The 23,347-nt window shown below is 40.2% G+C and overlaps 1 protein-coding gene and 1 long non-coding RNA gene across 4 annotated transcripts in view; one reads left to right on the forward strand and one right to left on the reverse strand.

The window, feature by feature from the left end:
- LOC121630406 (potassium voltage-gated channel subfamily C member 1-like) overlaps window positions 1-23,347 on the reverse strand; it is a 72,375-nt gene that overhangs the window by 13,346 nt on the left and 35,682 nt on the right. For all 3 annotated transcript variants that reach the window (XM_041970703.1, XM_041970697.1, XM_041970691.1), the window contains exon 4: window positions 21,562-21,774. In XM_041970703.1, coding sequence (XP_041826637.1) covers window positions 21,562-21,774 — 213 coding nt within the window. The remainder of the gene's footprint in view (window positions 1-21,561; window positions 21,775-23,347) is intronic.
- Window positions 482-13,344, forward strand: LOC121630719. The gene is made up of 3 exons (XR_006008586.1): window positions 482-493; window positions 13,078-13,087; window positions 13,267-13,344. It is a non-coding gene; the product is annotated as an uncharacterized LOC121630719 (long non-coding RNA).

Raw genomic sequence — 23,347 nt, forward strand, 5'->3', positions numbered from 1 at the left:
CATACCTGCAAACTCAGAAGGTGTGAAAAGGTGACAAACTTAACCCCTTTAAAGGGGTCTGGGGGTAAAAACGTGGCCATTTTAACATGTAAATGAAACATTCTGGTGGACTCTGAGAGGAAAATAAAGCAATAAATCTATGATAGAAATAGTAGTTACGATTTAGTGACAGAAGAACCACCTCTGCATTAGTAACCTGCTGAGATTCAGGCACAGGAACCTGAACTCCAACTGGGAGTGTGTTGTGTTGGCACTGAGAACAGGCTAAAAGTACCTTTTTTGTCAATATTTTTAAAATACTATGATTTCCTTCACCTGCATCGAAAACCCAGATTTTCTTTTAATATAAACTTCTTAGTAGTTATTATGATTTAATGTTTTTTTTTATAAACTGTGTTTCATTATTAAACCAAAAAAAAAAAAAAAATGTTTTAATAGTTCTCAACAATGTGCAGTGTGATAACGGTTAGCTAAAGATAACTGAACATGTTACGTTTCCGTCAGAGGGGCTGCTTCCAAAACTCAACGTGTCTGGACCACGAAGATTCGTTGAAAATGCGTATTCAGCAGAAATGTATCCTTTTGTGATTGCTGTGCTATAAATTTGAGTTATGTTCTTTACTTCCTGTGTTTTGTTTACATTTGGAAAATTCTGCTCTTGTTTTAATTTTAAAGCTGGTCTCATGAGTCAGCAAGACATAACAGAAAGAGAAACCCAGCACAGTCACAGCCTCTAATATAAAGTAGCATCAGGGGTAAAAGATGAAGGGTGTTGATATTTTCTAATGCCAGTTTCCCAGTCCTGCAGATTGCAGTTTTTTACCCCTACTCAATGACAAATATATGCCAAGATGCACTTTTAAATTGTTATCATTAAAAGGTCTATTTCAAAGTTCAATTCAAATTTTAAAAGAATTTTGGATTAATCAAATATCTAATCTGGATCAAGCTGAGTCTTTAAAGTTGACTTTCCATAAAAACGGAATAAATCTGACTTAAGAGAGTTAGTTTAAATAATTAGGGGGTATAAAGAAAATGATTTAAGTGAACTAATGGGTTTTAGTAAAGTCTAATGGTTGCCTTGTTGAGTTTCAGCATTTGTAAAAACTAAAGACGTTTAGGGGAAAGGGTTTCCACCAAATTTCTATTAAACACAACTAATTGTGGATTACAGTGTGAGACTTTAACTGGATTTTATTCTGTACCTCAGCCCTGAAACAAGCAGCACCCCAAAACCTTTCTCAAACTCTTCTTGAGGAGGCCTCCTGTCTGCTCAAAATAAATTAAGAATCTCTTCACAACTACAAGGGCTGTATGTATAATCTTGTTTTTAAAAGAAAGTTTGGACATGTAAGATTACTTCAGAGGTATCACAATCAAGACATGTGTTACTGGAACACAGTAGAAAATGTAAATGTTTATCTCCTCCTAAAAGAAAACCCACATTACTTCAAGTGAAAACCAGAGAATTGCAGCCAAATTAATCTAGGAATCCCTAAGAGTCCTAAAAACACCACAGGAATCCAGAAAGAAGTGAAACCTAAGATAGTCTATGATTGGAAACCTGCTAATTTCATCTCCATGGAAACTAGCCGGACCTTCATGATTAATTTCTAACAATGGCAGAGTCATACATTATCAGAGTTAAAGTAGTAAAGTAAGACATGATTTCTGATCCTGGCTGCTAGCTCCCAGTGTTTTTGTCCCACAGTGATGAGACAGACACCTTTGTAACCAGCAGAGTCTCTGCTTTCGTGTGACTCCTTGTTTTTGTGGTTTGCTTGAAGTGGAGAAATTAGCAGAAGCTCTGAAGTGGACAGAGCTGTTCTCACGTTTTTTTTTCACATTCCCATGTAATTGCTTGAGGTTTGAACTGTGTTTGCATTGGATGCCAATGCTTGGGAGAGTCTTTTAGCTGAGTTTCTGCCCATCATTGTATCAAGCTACATGCTACGATTGCTGCTGAGCAGGCTAACCCCAACTGCATCTGACCATATTAGATGATTACTTATTAAACCAGACACTGGTGTGTACTTTCGTTTTAACTTGTATTTTACAACAATAACATTAATTGAAATCAACTAATGATACAGTGAAGCTAAGCAATGGAGATAGTCCTCCTTGAATGACTCACTCTGAACTGAGTGACACTGTAGGCCTATATTAACAAACGATTCACTGATGTTAGCTGATGTGCTAACATGCAGACCAATTGAACTTTCCATTATAGACTAATCCGGGCAAATACTAGAAGTAGACCGTCTGCCATTATTGCTGTGGCACTTGTTTGCCTGTCAGAAGAAGTTGTGAAGAGAATCGGATAATTTCTTAATGCCACTGCTTACATCTTAACGATGTCAAGGAAATCTGGGAGGACATGTACGATTCTTGGTTGCTTTAACAGCTATGGAAGACTTCAGTTGTGGAAAAAATGGACCTTTAATTCATAAAGATTGCTCCTGTCTGTGACCTCTCTTGGTTTACTGATTCCCTGGGAGGACAGCAGACAGGGATGCTTTACAGAAGTGGGTCAAGAATATAAACAAATTTTTTTTATTCCTAACAACAGCACACTAAGTTTTAGTGAAAAGTTGTCAATCTGACACTAAAGCTTGTATTTCCATGTTGTCAAGCTTAACATGGCACAACAAATCCTGTTTATTTTGCTAGTTATTGTTAATGGTCTAAGAGACAAGAGGTTGCTCTGCTGCTGAGAATACATTACTAACTTGGGAAATATTGTGAAATGTTACTAAGCGTAGACCTGCCACACACTCACACCAAAAAACATTTGGACTTTAGTTTTAACCTCATAGATTATTGTAAAAGCATAAAATTTGTGTGATACTTTTATTGTTAGAATGTGAAACATGAAATGTATTTATGTTTTTGTCTTTGATTGAGGAAACTATGTATACAGCAGATCGTAAAAATATATCATTTACAAAAACCTGATGTTGTACTTGTACCTGATGTTGAAGTTGTACTTCATGCTGGGCTGATGAACATGTTAACATTGGACCCTTAAATCAGACACGGTAACTTTATTCGTCCTGTGGTTCATAGAAATGATTTTATTCTAGTTTTCAGCGGACAGCTATGAAACTGGTGTAACCACTAGGAATGTCAAATGGACTTTTTTTTTTCCTCGTATTTCTCCTTTCTCTATTCTGTCTATTTTTTTAACCAGTGTCTGACTAACATGAAAAACAAAATAACTATCAGAATGGCAGATGAGATACCTTCATCAGTAACTGTGGACCACTGCCTAACATCATCAGTCCAGATATCCAGCTGCTCAGTTGGCAGGGCTTACATCTCGCATGAGGGAGACTCGAGTTTGAATCCCACAGGGGACATATTACAACTGGGCAAATATTAACACCTTTCACTTGGGTCCTTAGGCAACCCTTAATGTTACTGCCTAACCACCTCATCATGAGTACTATCACAGTCTGAAAGGAGATACAACACGGTAATGCTATGGCAAGGGGGAGCCAGGACAATAGATCAGAAGGAGGAGATAACACCCCCCCCCCCCCCCCCCAGAGATTGGGTATCAAGCCCCAATGATGAATGAGATGAATGAGAGAGCAACTGACCTGAGGGATAAGATCATGGCAAAGATGAGAGCCTGTCAACCCCGACACTGACTAGCAAGAATGTGTGAAGTACCACCAGAAAATCTTCTAGATGATGTGAATGCAGCAATAAAAACAATCCCTACTGTGACCATCACTAAAACCAATGAGCTGATATATGGTAAATAGTCAGTATTTATATAGGCCAAGGACCGAACTGGCAACCCTCAGGCTACAAGGCGACCACTCTACCCACTGAACCATGAGGCCTCATACAGTACAGCAACAGTAATCCTGAAGATGCGCATCTCCAGGCACCATGGAGAAGGAAGATGGCAGCCAAAATCAAGGCAACTTGGAGGAAAGTTAGTCAACTGTCAGAACTCCAGAAGTGTACAACCACAAAAGGGGTACCCAAGAGGTACAGCCAGATGTCCATACCTGAGGCTCTGGAAACTGCCAAACAAAGACTCCAAGCATTGGCTGCATGACTAAGGAGATGCACTACACTCTATGAGGCTTCATTACAAACTCAATGAAGCTGTGGCAGACCACCCTTGAGGCCAACTTCAAGCCATTTGCACAAGTCTCCATCAAATAAACCAAGGAGATTCTCTGTCCCCACTGCTGTTCTGCATAAAACTGAACAGCCCCCAGTGCTAAACCTGAACTGCCTCAGCCAATTGATCAACAAGTCTGGCTATGGCTACCGACTCAGGAATGGGGCCACCATCTATCACCTCCTCTACATGGATGACATCAAGCTGTACGCTAAGAGTGAGCATGACACTGACTCACTGATACACACCTTCAGGATCTACAGCATGGACAATGGAATATCATTCGGCCTGGAGAAATGTGACCGCATGGTAACAAAGAGAGGGAAGGTAGTCCATACAGTGGATATTGCACTCATAAAGGGCAGAACAGTGGATGTTAAGGAAAGCTACAAGTACCTTGGCATACCACAAGCAAACGGAAACCACAAAGAAGCCACAAGAAAAGCTGCCACTGCCAAATATCTGCAATGAGTAAGGCAAGTCCTGAGAAGTCTGCTCAATGGCAAGAATAAGATCCGGACAATTAACAGCTATGTCCTGCCAGTGATCAGATACCCAGCAAGATAATAAGCTGGCCAAATGAGGGAGTTCAGAATACAGATGTTAAAATAGGGTCCCACCCTAAATCCAGTGTTTTATACACTAAGCGCAAAAAGAGAGGGTGAGGACTAGTGAGCATCAGGGCCATTATCCAAGATGAAACACCCAAGCTCCATGAATACATCAGGAAGATGGCCCCAAGGGATGAAGCACTGAGTGAGTGTCTCAAGCAATGGAACCTGGAGGAGAATGAAATGGAGGAACCATCATGGGAGGACAAGACCCTGCATGGGACTATCTACCACCGACAGATAGCTGAAATGGAAGATATGAACAAGTCCTACCAATGGCTAGAGAGGGCTGGACTTGAAGGACAGCACAGAGGCGCTAAACATGGCAGTACAGGAGCAAGCCTTGAGTAGAAGGCCAATCGAGGCCAAGATCTACCACACCACACAGGACCCCAGGTGCAGGCTGTGCAAAGAGGCCCCTGAAACAATCCAGCACCTCACAGCAGGGTGCAAGATACTGGCAGGCAAAGAATCCATGGAACACAATAACCAAGTATAGTGTACAGAAACATCTGTGCAGAATATGGACTGGAGACCCCTAGGCCACAATGGGAAACACCTCCCAAGGTGGTGGAGAATGAGAAGGCTAAGATCTAGGGGGGACTTTCAGATACAGACTGACAAAATGGTAGTGCCCAACCAACCGGACATTGTGATCATGGATAAGCAGCAACAAAAATCTGCAGTGATCAATGTAGTCATTCCCAACAATGGAAATATCAGGAAAAAGGAACACGAGAAACTGGAGAAATACCAAGAACTCAAGGAAGAACTGGAGAAAGCCTGGAAGGTGAAGGCAACAGTAGTACCAGTGGTCATCAGAGCACTGGGGGCCGTGTCCCCCATGCTGGAGAAGTGGCTCCAACAGAAACTCTCCAGATATCTCCATCCACAAGAGCGCAGTCCTAGGAACAGCTAAGGTACTGTGTACGACCTTCAAGCTCCCAGGACTCTGGTAGAGGACCTAAACTTGGCAAAGTGATGCTTCAGTACATTATTATTAAGGATGGATGTGCTGTGATGAAGCAACACTTCCACTGTTGCTAGATGACCAATCATCACCAGAGAACCCTGTCCCCCCCTCGCCCCCTGTTGCACTGAAGATTCACATGTCTACAATCTAGTGGTGGAAAGTGGTAACAGGTTAAAGTTCTCTTTCTGGAGATACGACCCGATGCTTGTCACAATTTTGACTTTGGCGCCTAAAGGGTTAAATAACAAATATGTAGTTGATAGTGATAATGATAGTTCATTACATCAACATCAAAGATTTGTCATCTCAGAGGAATTTGATGTAAGGGTAAATGATGCGGCTAAGGGAAGAGCAGTCATCTGTTAATTATAAGGTTGGTGGTGTGATCCAAGCTTCCCCACACTACATGCCGAAGTATGCTTGGTCAAGAAACTGAATCCCACGTTGCCTCTGATGTATTCACTAATGTGTAAATTTGTGTGATAGGGAAAAACACATTTAATAGATAACTTCTCAGAAGTGCTGTGTGAATTTGTGTAAATGGGTGAATATACTTTGCAGTGTAAAAGTGCTTTGAATGGTCAAAATGACTAGTAAATCGCTATATTATATCCATTTACCAGTGAAATATAAATCTTTTTGCTTTGGCATGCGTTAGCTTGGCATAGCGTCCAGCCTCTGCCAAAAGAGCAGCCGTAAGCACAGTTACCTCTTAGTAAACAATCCACTGCCAAGCTTACATGTAGAATTTATGTGGTTTCTACTGTATGGTTTCCTCTGTAGCTTAGTGTTGACATACGTAGTAAGAGAAAAACTGCCTTTATATCTGTAACTATTAGGCTAAATTAATAGTTTTTAATAGCTCATAGATGCAGTTGGCAGTTTATGAATGCTATGGTAAAAGCTCTGGTTATTTCTTCTGCGTTGCATACACTGATCAGCCATAACAACATGAAAATTTTTAAACAACAGAACAGATCAATAAATTATACGTCCATCAGCTGTACTAGTATGTTGTCAGTGGTTTTAATGTTATAGCTGATTGGTGTAGGTCAGGGCTCTCCAACTCGCGTCCTCCAGTTTCCTGGTCCAACACACCCGATTCAAATAAAATGGATCCAGCAGTTTGTTGTCGTGTTCTGCACAATGACCCAGTAATCTGAGTCAAATTTGTTGAAGCAGGAAACATCTAAAACCCACAGGACCCTTGAGGACCAGAGTTTGACATCCCTGATGTAAGTGTTTTTTTTCTGGCTGCAGATCAGTTCTGTGCTTTCACCACTTCTGAAACGATTCTTTTTAAAGCAAAGCAAGAGGCTAAGCTCAGAGTAGAAGCATATATGTCCAGCAGTGTGGTGGCTTGTTTTACATACCTCCTCTTGTCACACTTTAGTAACACAACGCAGGGGGAGAGACTGAGGAGGATAGCCTGAAGATGGGATGGACACACCATTGTTAGAATGGAAAGGGGAAAAAACTGTGGGTGGGGGAAGGGGAGAGGGAAAAGGGAGCAAGAGGAAGGAGGTATTGAGGGGAATGAGTGGTAATGGATGAGCTAAGAGTGTGCTGACATAACAAATTGAAAAAAACTTCTTTTTCTATATCCGCAAAGATGTAAAGACCTTTTACTCATTTCTAGGTTTTAACTGAAGTTATCAAGTTCTCCAACTGAATCGGTAATATCTGTTCATACCGTTAAGTGTGAATCATAATCATGTCCGGTTCATGCAGCATGAGGGAAATATGCTTCATATAAGCATTTCCAGACTGGATCAGACATCATTATCAAGTTCATAAATGTAATAGAATCCTGATGAGGATGAAGGACAGTGGGTTGAATGGAGCTGCCAACTGCTGTAATTTAAACCACGGGCCTTTGCAAGACAGAACATCAAGACCAACATATGATCGGTTGGTAATAGGGAGTAAGAGCCGGGCAATATTGCAAAAAAAAAAAAAAAAAAAAAAAAAGATCACAATGATTTTCTAAAATATCTCGACAATGACATCGTGTGTGTATGTGCCAGATATGTACATGTAAGAAATACATGTATAAAGTATGAGAAAAACTATTTATCCTAAAATAAATTCTTTTTACAAGGCAACTGACACTTTTAGGACCATTTTACAGGTTTCTGTAGTTAAAGACAAATACAACATGTTACAGCAAATCTTTATTTCTGTTTTGCCTGGACTGCATCATCACTTGAGTAGGATTATGATTATAAGCTTAGAATACAAATAAAATGAAAATATGTTATAACTTTATAAAATCATCAATCTATTAAACCTAATTCAGCCCTGGTTCAACCAAGGAGTCAGTCTTGGTACAGGATGTCTCGGTACACATTTTTTTTTTATGTTGTGAACAATGGAAAAAAAGATAAACTGGGAAATGTACCAGAATATCCAATTACAGCTGTCACATTTTTTGTGACCCTTTCACTGGGGTCCCAGTCTTTCTGAGCCATCTCTAAAGGGTGGAGCTTGACAGACTGTGGTCCATTGATTGGTGGAAAGAATCTTCACTTCCCCGTTTGACTCATCAATAAAAAACTAAAAAGAGGGAACAGCTCCATGTTTAAATATACGGTGGATTATTTTATTGTTGTTTAAAGCCACATGCCAAGAAAAGCGGACACAAATTCTGGATTGTCCTTCTATGTTTCTGTCACCTTCTTCTTTGTTATAATTCAGTGAGGGCATTGCAAGGCTATGATTTCATGCTATTATGTAGCTGATGCATATTTCTATCCGGCTTATACCCCACATCCGAGGTCAGGGTTTACTGAACCAAGCCACACCAAGCTATCCCATCCCAAGCTGGATTCCTTTGTGGAAACAGGGCTTAAGGGTACCCTAGGGTAATTTCTCGTTAGCATCTTGTTGTTAGCCATTATTTTGGCTTAAAACTAGTCGCAGATGTTAAAAAATAACTTTGGTATTGACAGCTAAGTCTTAGTGTTTGATCGTGGGTTTGAGCAGGACTGCATATAACTTGGAGAAAATTTGAAGGATTGTTAAGCAATAATTTCTGGTACCTCACCGGGTCCGGCATGCAAAGGGGGAATAGGTTAACCAAAATCTGACCCTGCATGACAGACATTTTAACCCTTACAGACAAGTAGGAACATAGGACTTCATTTTAAGTTGTTTCTCCATACTAATGTTGTGTGCCAATAATGATACCCCGGAAAGTACCTGATCATTAATACCACTTTCAAAACCATAAAGGGAAAAAAATGACAACTTGTAAAGTATAAAATGTTTTTAAAGTCAGTCATGCCAATTCAGAGATTTAAATAGGACCATGTTGGATGCACTGTAATAGCTGCTTAAAACACATTTTCTAATTGCAGCATTTTCTAAACTCAAGGTGAAGCCAGGTTATATCCACATTTCTATTTTATATAACCAACAGCATCTTCCATTATTAGACTGAGGATGATGCTATGCTGAGAGCTAAGTTTATCTACTTTAAAGTACAAAATCAATGCAGGAAATTTAGACCTCTGAGAAAATAACAAAGGTTCCCAACAACCTTCTTTTTTTACATATCCTGTTTAAAGTTTTTGGCTAAAAGACACTAAAATCAATGCTGGAACTGGAGCCAGATCACCATACGCTAACAGGTCTGGTGTTTTAGATACAGGGCAAAGAGAAAAACCAGGATATTCTGATTCACATCTTCAAGGACTATTGCCCTGAAGTTGCACAAATGTTCTGTGTACAGCGGTATCAATAAGAAGCTTTAACACTCGGTCTTCAGACCTGTTTCACAGTTCATCATTTTTGAGGATGGGAAGAGACAGTTCACATCACTGACACAGTCTGGGATCTGAAAGAAAGTCTTTTAATTTGGCACAAAGGTGTTGGAGTGATGCCGCAGCACAGCAGACGCTGGCTGCTGCTAATACTTGGCCTAGTAGACCCCCTGATTCAGATAAATGAACTGGTAAGAGGTACAATCTAAGATCAAACGATATAAACTATGTGTTATGATAGCTGCATTCAACCACGTCTAACTAGTTCTCTCCCAGGATATCATGCCTGTTGTCTTTGGAATCACCTTTTGTAAGTTTGCATGCTCACATTAACCCAGTTTTCCATCTGCATCTAATGTTCTGTCAGTCTGTCATGTTAGCATGTTAGCATGTACGCCTGCTGCAGTGTAAATCTACATTGTACGTTTCAGACACTGAGCTACGTACCTGGCGTCAAGTGGACAAATGCAGTACTGGACAACTTCTGTTTGGACATCAGGAATTTTGTGTTTGGAAGGTTTAAGTTAAGAAGAAATTCATGCTGTTTCACAAATTCATCTGTTTCATTATATATGTGTCTTTGTGTAATTTCCCCCTCTTCTTTCTAGTTGCCTGTCTCTGTATTTTCACCTCTTTGCTTGGAGGCTCCACAGTCTGTTCACCTATCTGAATTTAGAAAGGCATGAACAGCAAAAGTAACATATTTAAATTTGTTGATTTAGGGAGGTGCTACTAAAAGCAGCAGGATCATGGTTCACCAACAGCAGCTCGTAGGAGGTGAACTTTTTACCCAGAGAATGATGCCCACTCAAAACTCAAAAGAGGCTTAATTCAAAACTCAGTCAAAGTTTATTTAGAGAGCTTGAGAGATGCTTTAATGTGGTCCAACAATGGTCCTGCTGTCTCAGTAGCAACGTTGGAACAATAAACAAAAGTGTGAGAAGAATAATCTAAACACAGTTGAGTCACAGTGGGATTGGATTAGTCTCACCAGTGACATCAAGTTCTTATAATACTCTTGTTCAATTACTACACAGTCTGTAATTATGCCAGCAAGGGAGGCAACCAGGATGGAAGGCAATTTTTTAAAGAGCCCTGATGGCACTCAGACGCAAAATCTGGTGAAAATTTTGCATATGAACATGATCCTGTCATAAAATGTGACAAGTCTCAAATGTTAAATGGTAGTAAAACAATAGAACAAATAACTAATGCATAGGCTTTTCTTCCACTAATAGTTTTTTTAAAGAGGCTTCAAAGGTGAGACCATATGGAGTCACCACAGTTCTTAAAGCTCTTCTGAATACTTACCTGGCTGTGGTCGTAGGACCTGTGTTTTGTCTGTTTCTTTCCCCCTGCTGCTTGTCTGTTAAACCTACCAGATTGTTTGAGTCCCGAATGACCGAGTCACCAGAAAAACATGCTGTCATTTTACATGTTCTGGCTTACGTTCCTTATGTTGACTTTTCACAGTTTTTGATGTGTGTTTTTTCACAAACATCACCGCTAGACTTGGTGTCAGATACATTTCATTCTTTTTGGGGATCAAAGTACGTATTCAACAATCCATAACACCAGTTTTCAGAAGCAGATTTTCCTGGTGACTGGGCTGATCCTGAAATAAAAATATAATTGACCTCATTAACTAACCATATACTGTAAGCATGACAGCAGTTAGCGTTCCATCCGAGCCCAACAGCGAGTCAGATTAGCTCAAACTAAAGATTATCAGGAGCTTTTTAATCCCTGATTTTCAGTCATATCTACAGAGTTGCTCCCCAAACAAATGAAAGAGTCTCTCTGTTGGCTGGGATGTAAAAACTGACTGAGCTTAATCCCAACGGGCGGATCAGAGGAGACCAAACAACCAGAAACTAACAGTGCACAACAGCCGCAGTCACTCTGGCACCTGTCCCGAAGCAAAAAGGTTTCACTCATCCTCAGCTTTCCTGCATTTAATTACTCTCTAAAACTAATTCAGATCTTTGGAGCAAAATTTGTTTTTTGGTTTTGGTAAAATCAGGACTGAAATCTCAACTGAAGAATCTGAAGATGCCAAGTTGTTTTTGAGGTGTTTCATCAACACGTCGTGCAGAGAAAAGGTGATAGTTGGTACCCCTAACCCTATCTGTAAGTACCAGAGTGAGATGAGACTGGGTGAGAAGAGGAGAAGGAGGAGGAAGAAGAGGAGCAGGAGGACGGAAAGACAGCTACACACAAAACACAGACAGACAGAGGACGGATGTAAAGAGAAAAGAAACAGAGAAACAGACAAACAAAAAGATGATAGTGTAACACAGACCAACAAGAGCCAACGTACAAAAGCATGAATGTACACAACCTGAAGAAGGAGACAGTAACAGAACAGCATCAAAACAACAACAACTGTAGGACAACACTGGCATCTGTCCCCATGACCTGTCCTCCGGCTGATGACAGCATGGTGTAGGTGGAAACAACAAAGACACACATTCAGACTAATAAACAGGCTTAAACGGTCCCACTGATGTCTGGATTGTCTGTGTGTACAGCAGCCAATGCTGTCTTTCTCAGTCCTACAGTCCTCATCTTCAGATTAGATCAGTTAACATTTTTTTACATCATGTTACTTCTAAAAAACTAACAGATCACAGTTTATGGGTGTGGTGAACATGAGATGGGATCATTTTACAAGCACACAGGTTACATTTAGTAAAGAAGTCTCTAAAAAAACAGACTATCTAAAAAAATAAAACCTGTGTGATTTTCCGTTTGCTTGGATGTTTGGTCAACCTGTGCCAGCGCTGTGGACAATCGTTAACTCAACAAATAATCTAAATCTAAAATAAAACCTGTATAACATTAATTAATATGAAGTGCAGCTTAATGTCAGTGCAGCTAAAGTTAAAACTGGTCCGTACATCTTTTTATTTTCTATTCCCACTCATTACAATGCAGGGTTGCAGCTGGAGCCTAACTGCTGTCAGGTGAGAGGCAAGGTACGCTCTAAACTAGTGGTTCCCAGCCTGTTTTCCTTGAAGATCCCCCTTGATGCAACTACCAAAAAGCCATGGATCCCCTATACTAAAACCCTGCTTGGCTTCATGCTTTCACCAGTTGCTTCTCACCACAAATGCTGCACTCTGGCAGAGTTCTGTCCTTTGATCAAACCAAAGTTAAGGTGGCTATCAACATTTTATATATATTCCATTCTATTCTAGCTTGCGCTGCAACGTGGCAGCAAACCGTAGTATGTCCGACCATAAATACAGTCGACTTTTTTTCAAGACAACCACCATCAAGTAGAATTTTTTAAAAAGATTTTTTCATGTTGGTTCAGAGGCTGTGCTGCATAAGGGATTTCTCTGTGTAGACTGGACTCTTTAAAGACTTGCTATATGTTGAGTATCCATGGCAATAGAAAAGCCTAACCGGGATTGACAGAGCTCTCCAAAACCAAGAAAATTAGCTAAACAACACTATATTCCCAAACAAGTTGAAGAAGAGGCTAAGAGGGCAGGAGCGAGGCAGCGACAATAACTGTGGAAATTCAAACCGTTCTGATGGGTAACGTGAGATTACTAGCTAAAAAAACAGACAGGCTCGCAGTGCTAAAGAGGTCTCAAAAAGAATACAAGGGATACAGCATTATGTGCTTTACCAAGACATGGCTGCATGAACACATCCTGGACTCTAATGTGTCAGCAACAAGAAAATCAGCAGAAAGCTAAAGGGGGTGGAACTGCAGAGCTTTTTAACCACCGTTGGTGCCATCCTGGACATGCCCCGGTAAAGAAGAAGATCTGCACAAGGACATCGAACTGTTAGCTGTGAGTATACGTCTATATTACTTACCCGGAGAGTTTACCTGTTTTATTCTGGTAGCGGTTGGTATCATACCTGGTACCACTGTGAACAGTCTGACATCATCAGCGTCATCATTGCTAGGCTACAAACACAGCATCCTAACGCATTCATTGCGCTCTCTGTAGACTGCAACAACGTCTCCCTCTCTGCAACATCGCCAACATTCCAGCAGTGTTTCAGCTGCTCCACCAGAGAAAACAAGATGTTAGATTTATTTTATGCAAAAGTAAAAAATGCATCCAGCCCCTCTGCCCTGCCTCCTTCAGGAAAATCAACTGGCTCTTCTCACCTTCACCTACAAACCCAACCTCTCCTACTGGGAATTTAGAAGCACCAGTTAACCTAACATCGGAAAGCCAGAGAACTCACGCATGCACTGCACTACTTCTGCTCTAAAAAGTCAGCTGTCAGCAACGTTTTTCTCCACATTTACTTATTTTAAATGAATAAAATGACCACCCCCGAGAACTGCCAGGGAGGATTTACTGCTGCAAGACTGCTGCAACATATGAAGTAAATGTAAAGTTTATGTAACTAGGAGGAACTGCAGTAGTCTCTTCCTTTCCCTCAAATGTCAGCAGACAAACTTGAGTTGAACAGAAGCTGTAAAATAATGACTTTCTTTATAAAATACAACTTATGTGCTTGCAAAAAGAAAATGCAAACAAACAAAAGACATGTAAATATGGCGTCCACTGTGCCAGCAGAGATTCCAGAGCTCTGGATGTTAAATCAGAGTTTGAGGAGCTAACATGCTTGTCGTTATCCTGCATTTCAAAAGCAGGACTGGCAGTTAAAAGATGTCAGAGAAGCATGTGAGCTGCTGTAACCACATGTTGTATCATGAACATTATCTTGTAAAAATTCTACAAACAAATAAAATGTTGGTGGTATTAAAAAATAAGATGGCTTCATGAACAAACAAAGACACGCACACATACAACCTGCATATGTCACCACATGCATCTTTAAATGACGCTGAGCCAATGTTTAAAACATTAGCTTTTACTAAACTGTATGCACTTTTTAATGTTTGCCCATACATTTAATTAAAGTCTGTATTTGTGTGTAGCAGAAAGCTTTTGATTGTGTTGTATGGTATATGATTTCTGACTCACTAGCAGTGACTACTAGCAGTAGTATCAGCATTAGTAGCACTAGCAATAGCATTAGCATTACTAGTAGCAGTAGTAGTAACATTAGAAGTAGCAGTAGTAGTAGCATTAGTGGTAGCATTAGTAGTAGCAGTAGTAGTAGCATTAGTGGTAGCATTAGTAGTAGCAGTAGTAGTAGCAGTAGTAGTAGCATTAGTAGTAGCAGTAGTAGTAACATTAGAAGTAGCAGTAGTAATAGCAGCATTAGTAGCATTAGTGGTAGCATTAGTAGTAGCAGTAGTAGTAGCATTAGTGGTAGCATTAGTAGTAGCAGTAGTAGTAGCAGTAGTAGTAGCATTAGTAGTAGCATTAGTAGTAACATTAGTAGTAGCAGTAGTAGTAGCATTAGTAGTAGCAGTAGAAGTAACATTAGTAGTAGCATTAGTAGTAACATTAGTAGTAGCAGTAGTAGTAACATTAGTAGTAGCATTAGTAGTAGCATTAGTAGTAACATTAGTAGTAGCAGTAGTAGCAGCATTAGTAGTAGCATTAGTAGTAGCAGTAGTAGTAGCATTAGTAGTAGCAGTAGTAGTAGCATTAGTGGTAGCATTAGTAGTAGCAGTAGTAGTAGCATTAGTAGTAGCAGTAGTAGTAGCATTAGTAGTAGCAGTAGTAGTAGCATTAGTAGTAACATTAGTAGTAGCAGTAGCAGAAGCATTAGTAGTAGCAGTAGTAGTAGTAGCATTAGTAGTAGCATTAGTAGTAGCATTAGTAGTAGCAGTAGTAGTAGCAGTAGTAGTATTAGTAGTAGTAGCAGTGGTAGTAGAATCAACATTACTTTTGACGTGAGCTGTGGCAAAAGCATAAAAAGTATTATTTCATTGTGTTATATTGTGTGGAATCACATTGGGGTTTATTGTGTTGTATATTATTGTGTTGTATATTATTGTGTTGTATCATACAGAGATGTTCAAGTCCTTCTTTGCAAGTCCAAGTCAAGTCTCCAGTTTTTGACCTCGAGTCAAGTCATTCCTGCAGTAATTTCCTGTGCAACACCTGCCGTCTGGTCTGCTTAGAAGATGCATTATAATTTCCAAGGAATTTAAAATCCGTTCTCACCTTTTATCTACCAGCATTGATCTTTAGCTGAAACTGACAAATGCTCTGTCCCTCTCCTCTGGATGATTTCTATGTTTTACTGATTTCAGAAAACCTGCAGATTTGTTTATATTTGTATGTTCTTAAAATAACTTATCCAAGAGTTTTTAATCTGTACAAGAATCAATCTGGACCCACAGAGAAATTTTCAATGTTAATGCTGCAGTTCATAACAAGATTTTCCTGAATGTAGAGTTTTTACTATATGATACAAATATGTATCTTAGTCATTTCCCATAAATATGTATTTCTGCATTTAGTGTCGTTTCCCGTGATGCTGCAAGCATGTCGGGAACTTTTTTTTTCTTCTTTTACAAACATGTTCCAGCTCAAGGTGCAACATGCAGGTAGTGTTACCTCCTGCTGCCATTACTTCTTCTTCTTCCTCTTTTCTTTTTGTTCTTCTTCTGAGAAAGACAACATCTAATTTTTAGGAATATTTTGCCATTCACCTGGCTGGTGTGTTACTGAAAAAATAAACCAACAATTTTTGAGGGATATTGTGCTGTTGTTTCATTACCTCACTGGATTTGCCTAAAAATCCGTTCATGTTTATTTTCCCAATATTTTGACCAAAACCTGCCCTGGAAATGGGTTTTGAAGTGTTTACTTTTTTTTAATTTTAACTTGAAATCACAGCACCACCATGAGGCAAATTTAGACTTATTTTTTCAGAGAGCATTTCCCCTTTTTTCTAGAAATGCCAGCAGGTTGTGCACGCAGCGGCGTCCGTGTACCACAGTACTTTCTCACCACCTCGATCAGCTGTTAATTAAAACTATCCTTTCAGATTTGCATCAGCAGAAAAGCGGAAGTGACAACTTTCCGCTTCATGCTTTTCCACGTTAATCACGCTCACCTCAAATGTCTGACCAATTACACAATACTTCTTGGAGTCCAAGTAGAAAGTTCTTCTCCACTAACCGTCAGATTTATCAAACTACGGTAAGTCTGCAAAATGATCGCCTGTTTGATGCTAATGCTAATGCTAATGTTCCACATTTTGTACACTGACATTAAATGGGGATTTGATATGAGCTAGCTCCAATCACTAATTTTCAGTGTAATACTCATTTACTATGATTCTACTATCAGCTGGCAGTGGAGGATTGATCAAACTGACCTGATTCTTGATGGTGATATGAGAGCAGACACACCAGGTAAGTAATTGCATGGTAATGTACCACATTGATAGTTGTCAAAATATTTTCTTTAAATGCTAAAAAACATACAAACTGCGTCTCAGTGACAGACATTTTACTGAATGACTGCATCTATATGCCTCAGATTTCCCTCTTAAATCTCGCCATACAGTGGTTCAAGCACAGAACAGCGTGCATGAATTCGAGAGGAAAATTTCAGACGCTATCTTGTATCTCAAATAAAAGCATGTAGATAAGTGTGCGCCCTCTTCAGTGTAGTAGCACCTATGATATGTCAAGTCTGATTTTTGACATTCAGGATTTTGTCCCAGGATGGGCATTTACACTCCCGTCAATCTTAAGGCCAAGAAAGTACTAGACATCCAACTGGTACAGGTAAGATGTGCTTATGAATGTTATTAAATGCTTTAACTACATCTTTTGTTTTTATCATCACTTAAAATGCCATTTATGCTAAATTCTGCAGAGCAATAAAACAGTTTCAGGATGGAAAAGGAAGGTTAGAATGCGACCTTACATTTCTTGAGGACAATGATGTTCAAATCAAAACAACTGCTGCATAGTAGCATGAAGAAGTTCTTAAGAGTAAAAAGACCTCGTTTTGCACAATGTTATGATGCATGGCATATTGGGAAGGATAAAAGAAAAAGATTTTATTTTTATTTTTAACTCATCTAAGAAAAACTTTGTTTCATGTGGCCTTATTTGACTGCGGTAATATTACCTGAGCTAGAAAACAGCTGAAGAGAACCAGTATAGAAAGTCAGACCAGATTGGTCTAAAGACCATGTCTGCATCCACCAAACATCAATCAGCTAACTTTCATTCTCCCTGAACCCCGCTGGTTAGTTACATCACTCAGTTGGGAGCGGGCTGGGTTCTCGTCGCTCCTGGGTGTCGGGAGTGGCTGGGTGGGGGCCCCTGGGACCTACCGGTCAGATCTGAACAAAATGACGTCATTTTGCTCTCAGAGACGTGGTTGGGGACAGCTTGCGGCTTCTCAACACATCATCCGAGCAGAACTATTGTGTGGTTGGTCGGAAGTTTCAGGTGGCCGTGGTTAACGTGGAAAAGAATGAAGCATTTCTGCATTTCCCCTGATCCGAGGCTGAACGGATAGTTTTAATGATGGAGGTGGTGAGAAAGTACGAAAATGAATACAAAACGTGGAATTTAAAGACACAGACACCGCCACGCGCACAATCCCGCCCTGCCATAGACCAAGTTTCTCTTTAAATGTTAAATAACCAGGTCAATTGTTCTTTACACATAAAAACACAGACATTCCTCCTGCAGTAATCCCCGCCCACCGCGGACAAAGCCTCTCATGGAGGATGAATTGACCGATATGAACTTTTTTCCTGTTCTTGCAGCCTTGAACAAAGTTCTCGCTTTTTGTGGAGCATGTAACAAGATTTAAGGTGCCTTGATGCTTACAGCAATGGCACCCACACTCAGAAACATCCAGAATGACTCGGGTGGAGTGTGAGCATGCATGGTTGCTTATCTTGTTTGTCTCTGTTGGCCCTGTAATGGACTGGTGGCCAGATTCTACCCCAATATCTGCAAGTGGATTAAATACTTTTTGAGGCAGTTGACTCATTAATTAAAATGGCAGTTTAATCCACACGATTTGGTCAATTGTCCTTGGGTAAAACTCTGAACCCTTATTTTCCCCCAGTGTGTGCATTAGTGTGGAAGTGTGAGAATGAAAGAAAATAATATGAATGTATAGAAAAGAAGGGCTGTATGAACGTGTGCATGAATGAGCAAATGACACAAACCAAAGCTAGAAAAAGGCTCAATCCTAACTAAATAACTGTGGACTACGTATTATTACAGTGGTTTTTAATGGGCTTAAAAAACCTGGAGCTGAGTGTTTTATATCAGATCAGATGGGAGGTGTTTGTCAGATGCCATCTACAAATGTCCTGTTGGGTGTGATCTGTTGTAGTGCATGATCAATAAATCAGCTTTGTTGCATATGGGGCTTATCAAAATTTAGACACATCCTGGGGATCGTTAAACAGTCACATGCGTACAGATCAAGAACCAGTCCCTCTTCATCAGTGTTCCTCTTCCGTCAGTATCATCTTAAGTGTTCTTGGTTGCACATGACTCATGCCGCTTTCTTGCAAAGTGAGTAGCAACCGTGTGTTAACCACTACAACGGTGAATCATATGTCTAACTGGCCTTTGTCCTCATCGCTGTTTGTAACTTTTCTGCTTATTCCCTTCAGATGGGCATGAAAGTAGAGGACAAAGCGTTCGTACAGTAGTTGAGAATGTGGTGAGGCTTACTGTTCCTGGAATTTATAATTACTCAAAGACACGAGTACACATAACAGTGCATACTCTTATTAGCATGCACTGTTATTATTTATTATAAGGTACAGAAAAAGAGCCTTTATTTAAGAGATATATCAATTAAACAAATCCCATTTGTAAAGTTGATTGAAATGTCTAAACTAAAGAAAACTTAGCAGCCAATTCTTATTCCTGATTGATCCCCAACCGGTCCAGGCCATCCTTCATGGTTCTGGTTCTGCTGGAGGTTTGTCCTTCCTGTTTTCCTTTCCACTGTCTCCTACCACACCGTGCAACTCAGGATTGAATCAAAGAGAAGATTTGATGCAATCCGCTGGTTTCTTTAGCTAGGTCATTATTTTTATGAACTGGACTAATGTGTATTTATTGTAATTGGATCACAATGAATTTGTTGGATTAATTATTTCTGTAAAGTGACATTGCGATGACGTTGTGAATCGGTGCTATAGCACACTTGACCTGTTCCTATTCTTGTTATACCTATGAGGCATAGCAGAGTAAATAACATCACCCCAACATTTTATGTCCATCGCTGTAAACGGTCAATAAATATAAATGAAGCGTCTCTATTTAGACCACATCCTAACTAGGCTGTGGGTTTTCCTTTAGTACTTCCATATTAGATTAGATCAATCTATCTTCATTTTTAATAGCCATTTAAGATTAGTAGAATTAAAATTTGACAGGATTTTGTGCTAATTACAGACATATCTAAACTTTCTTTTGTCTGAAGAGTCTTAAAAAACTACCTCAAACTAACTACAAACTACCTGCTTAGGGAAGATCCATTAGAAGACTTTCAGTAGTTTTTAAAGCTCTTAGGAAAAACGCTTTTGGAAATATCCACCAGCTCCTCATAGTCTCAGAGAGTGGACCCTTTCCATGTCACATATCATTCTTGCACACAGCTGATCACAGCGTCTGAGCTTGTCTGCTTACTAAAATGAAACATGTTCTCTTTTAACACTCAGAGTTAGAGCTGGCCCAGCTGTCCTTAGACCATGCCGAACCTTTTCTGCCTGTAGCAGGAGTCCTAGCCATCGAGCCAATGGGCATCCTTCTGAGTCTAGTTCTGTTAGAGCTGTTTTTCTCTTTGAAGGTAATCTGTCCTTCCCAGTGTTGCTAAATGCTTTTCTCAACAGGAACTGCTGAGTGTTTTTTTAAGTTCCCTGATTGAGATCTTATAAACTGGAAAAGAAGAAGCCAACTGAAACCTTTTTCATCCTCCCCAACCAATGATGTGACTGTTTAAAACAGGAAGACCTGCTCTGGAGCCAGTGTTGACCAATAATCCACCTCAGCGCAGAATCTTAATTTGTCTAAGCTAAAGTTCTTTCTTTGACCATAAAAAGTTAATCTTTAAGCTTATTCTTTAGCTGCACTGATTTAAGGCCAGAATGGCCAGAGTAGGGTTAGTTAAACATTAATGCAGAGTAGGTGTATCCAGCCTTTGACTAATTCTTTATGTGCCACAATTACTGCTTGTGATGCCTGAAGTGACACAGTTGCCACTGAGTTTTAACTCTTAATGATGGTTAAGGAAATGTGATAGGTTGTGCATTGTGTGTAGTCATACATGTAAAGTCCCTCTTCACTAACAATGAAAATTTAACCACTGAAAGTCAGAAACTTGAGGTCAGAGGTCAGTCTGAATCAGTGTTACCCAACTAGAAGGTGGCTGAAAGCGAAGCCGCTAATTCCTGGAGTGCCAGGCCAACCTGGGAGCTACAGGCAGCCGAGATGCCGTAGCACTCGGTGAGCTGTGCAAGCAGACGTCACCAGCAAGGAGCTAGACCCGTTCCCAGGCCTATCAAGCCTGGTGCTCCATCATGAACAGGCTTGAACAAACTTCTCTCGACTGGCTCCCAGGCTAACCCAGCACTCCCAAAGTCTGCTGCTCCACCAGCAACTGAAATTCTAGTCAGCTTCTCACTTGGCCGGCTTCCGTGTCACTAATGCTGGGAATTGTGCTAGCTAGCAACTCTGAATTAATCTGTCTTCTGGAGAAAAGTACTGCACCTGAACTTTTGGAAACATACAAAGCAGATACGTTACTATTATAATACTTATACCTACATACAGCCTGTGTGCAGTATTCCTTTGGCTTTCTTGCAAACTGATCTCTGGTTCAAAGATAGATGACTGGAATTTTTACAAAGGTAGAGTCATATCTCCAGCAGTTTTAAAACTTTGAGAACTTATTCTTTTGTCCTGGAAAAAACTTTGTACAATTTGTAAGTACAAAGATGAATGTGTAGAGGATTTAGAACTGCTGGAGCGGGACTTTAATTCTATAAATAAGATTAAATATTCAACTGTTGCTTGGTGTCTACCGGCTCTTTGTGTATTGTTAGTAATGCATTATGGTTAGAACATATGATATGTGCGTGTCAATGTTTGAACACAATATTAATCAGAGTCAGAGCTATCTGCTTTCACTTATGGACCACCCTCCCATCATTCCTCCTCAGCCTTCCCCCTACCTTTCCGAACATTTCCGTCTGTAGTGCGCTGGAACTCCCCTGCACTCAGCAGAAAGCAGGCCCGGTCATGTGGGTAGCGCTCACGACTGGTGTTGGAACCAAGGCCTCCAGTAGCTGGGCTGCGCTCGTCCCCCAACACTTGGTCGATGGTGGGGCAGTCCTCGTTGGCCAGGGCTGCTGCATTGGCTGCAGCATCACCATTCTGCTTGGAGTCTGAGAGAAAGGGTGGGCATATAGAGAAGCAGTGGGGGTAAAAAATGAAAAGGAAAAATATGAAGATTTATTATAATCAGAAATTACGATAAAGGTAAATCAGAGGGTAATCACAGGCTTTTCTATCATGTCCTAGCTCCTTTGATGGTAACATTTTCCATGTTATCCATCACACAACACTTTTAAAAACGGAGGGTTTTGCACTGTAAGAAGTGAATGCTGACTTTTGATGAATGGCTCTTTAGCAGGCCCTGTGAAGACGGTTGGATGAAATCCAACAGAAGTCCCTTGAGGGAACAGCAGTGGCTGGGGTCCAGTTACCAGTCTGAATGAGCCATTGCTAACCATCATCACCTGCACACGACACCTGCTGTCTGAACACATTAAATCCCGGTTCACTGTCAGAAAAATACATGGTTTGAAATAAAGATGATGTGAGTTTTATGGTTACAGCTGGGTCAGAAAACCTTCATGCACTGCCACAATCATCTGATCGGACACGGTCTGATGTTTCAGGCTACCGTAGTGTTTCATGGTGACAGTAGAAGTAGTTACAGACTCTTCAAAATGTCGAGTTCCTGATGGTAAACAGGGATACTACACAAGTAGAACATGCAGGTGTCTATGGATGTTTTCATCAAATGCTGACCACAACCAGTGCATCTGAACACATAGTGTATCTTTTTGTTTTCTGTGATTGGCACTTCGGGATGGGGGTGGGCTCCCCTGTTTCTACACATTCGTGTCCTCCTGCTACATATTTTGTTGGTCCTATTTTAACTCTGATTACAGCATCATTCTCTGTGGCATCATCTCAATAAGCTTCTGCAATGACACAACATTAATTTCTGTCCAGAGTTAATTAATTTTTGTCCAAGATCTTGATGGGACAGTCGAACCGCTGCACAAAGTTCATTCCTCCATATTTCAAAAGTTCTTAATGGCGTTCAGGTCTGGACCCTGTGGCCAGCTCATGTGTGAAAACCATGTCGTCTCCTGTTCCCTGAACCACTCTTTCACAATCTGTACAGTAGGCACTAGACATGGTGGTTGCATCACTTCATTCTTCTTTCCCTGATGCTCCTATCACACGGGAACAGTGCACAGGTGGGAAGTACTTTGTTACTGTATTTAAGTTGATTTATTTCAGTATATGCCCTTTACCTGAGTATTTATTTTTCTGACATTTTTTACTTTTACTCCCTAAATTTGAACACTTTCAACTCCTTACATTCTCAGAACCAACCTTCTGGCATTTAACAACTCCCTGTCAAATGTAAAAAAAGAAAACATTTACAGGTGAGGTATTTTTTCAGGTATCATTACCTTTCAAACTTAAAAAAATGGTAATTTAATAGCTTCAGTTCAGCTAACGTGTTGGACAGTCCTGAACCCAGTTCTAGTAGTTTCTGCTTCTCCTTTGATGTTTTCTCAGCTTGATACCAATAATTTGACCTTCTGAAACAGATTAAGATCTTATCCTTGCTTATTTTTTTTGGATGGACAGTGTATTTGACTGAGTATGGTTTAGTTTTCTGTGCTTTGTATGGCTGGTGAATAGCTGCACACCTTT

This window comes from Melanotaenia boesemani, chromosome 2 (genome assembly GCF_017639745.1).
Source record: "Melanotaenia boesemani isolate fMelBoe1 chromosome 2, fMelBoe1.pri, whole genome shotgun sequence".
NCBI lineage: Eukaryota > Metazoa > Chordata > Actinopteri > Atheriniformes > Melanotaeniidae > Melanotaenia > Melanotaenia boesemani.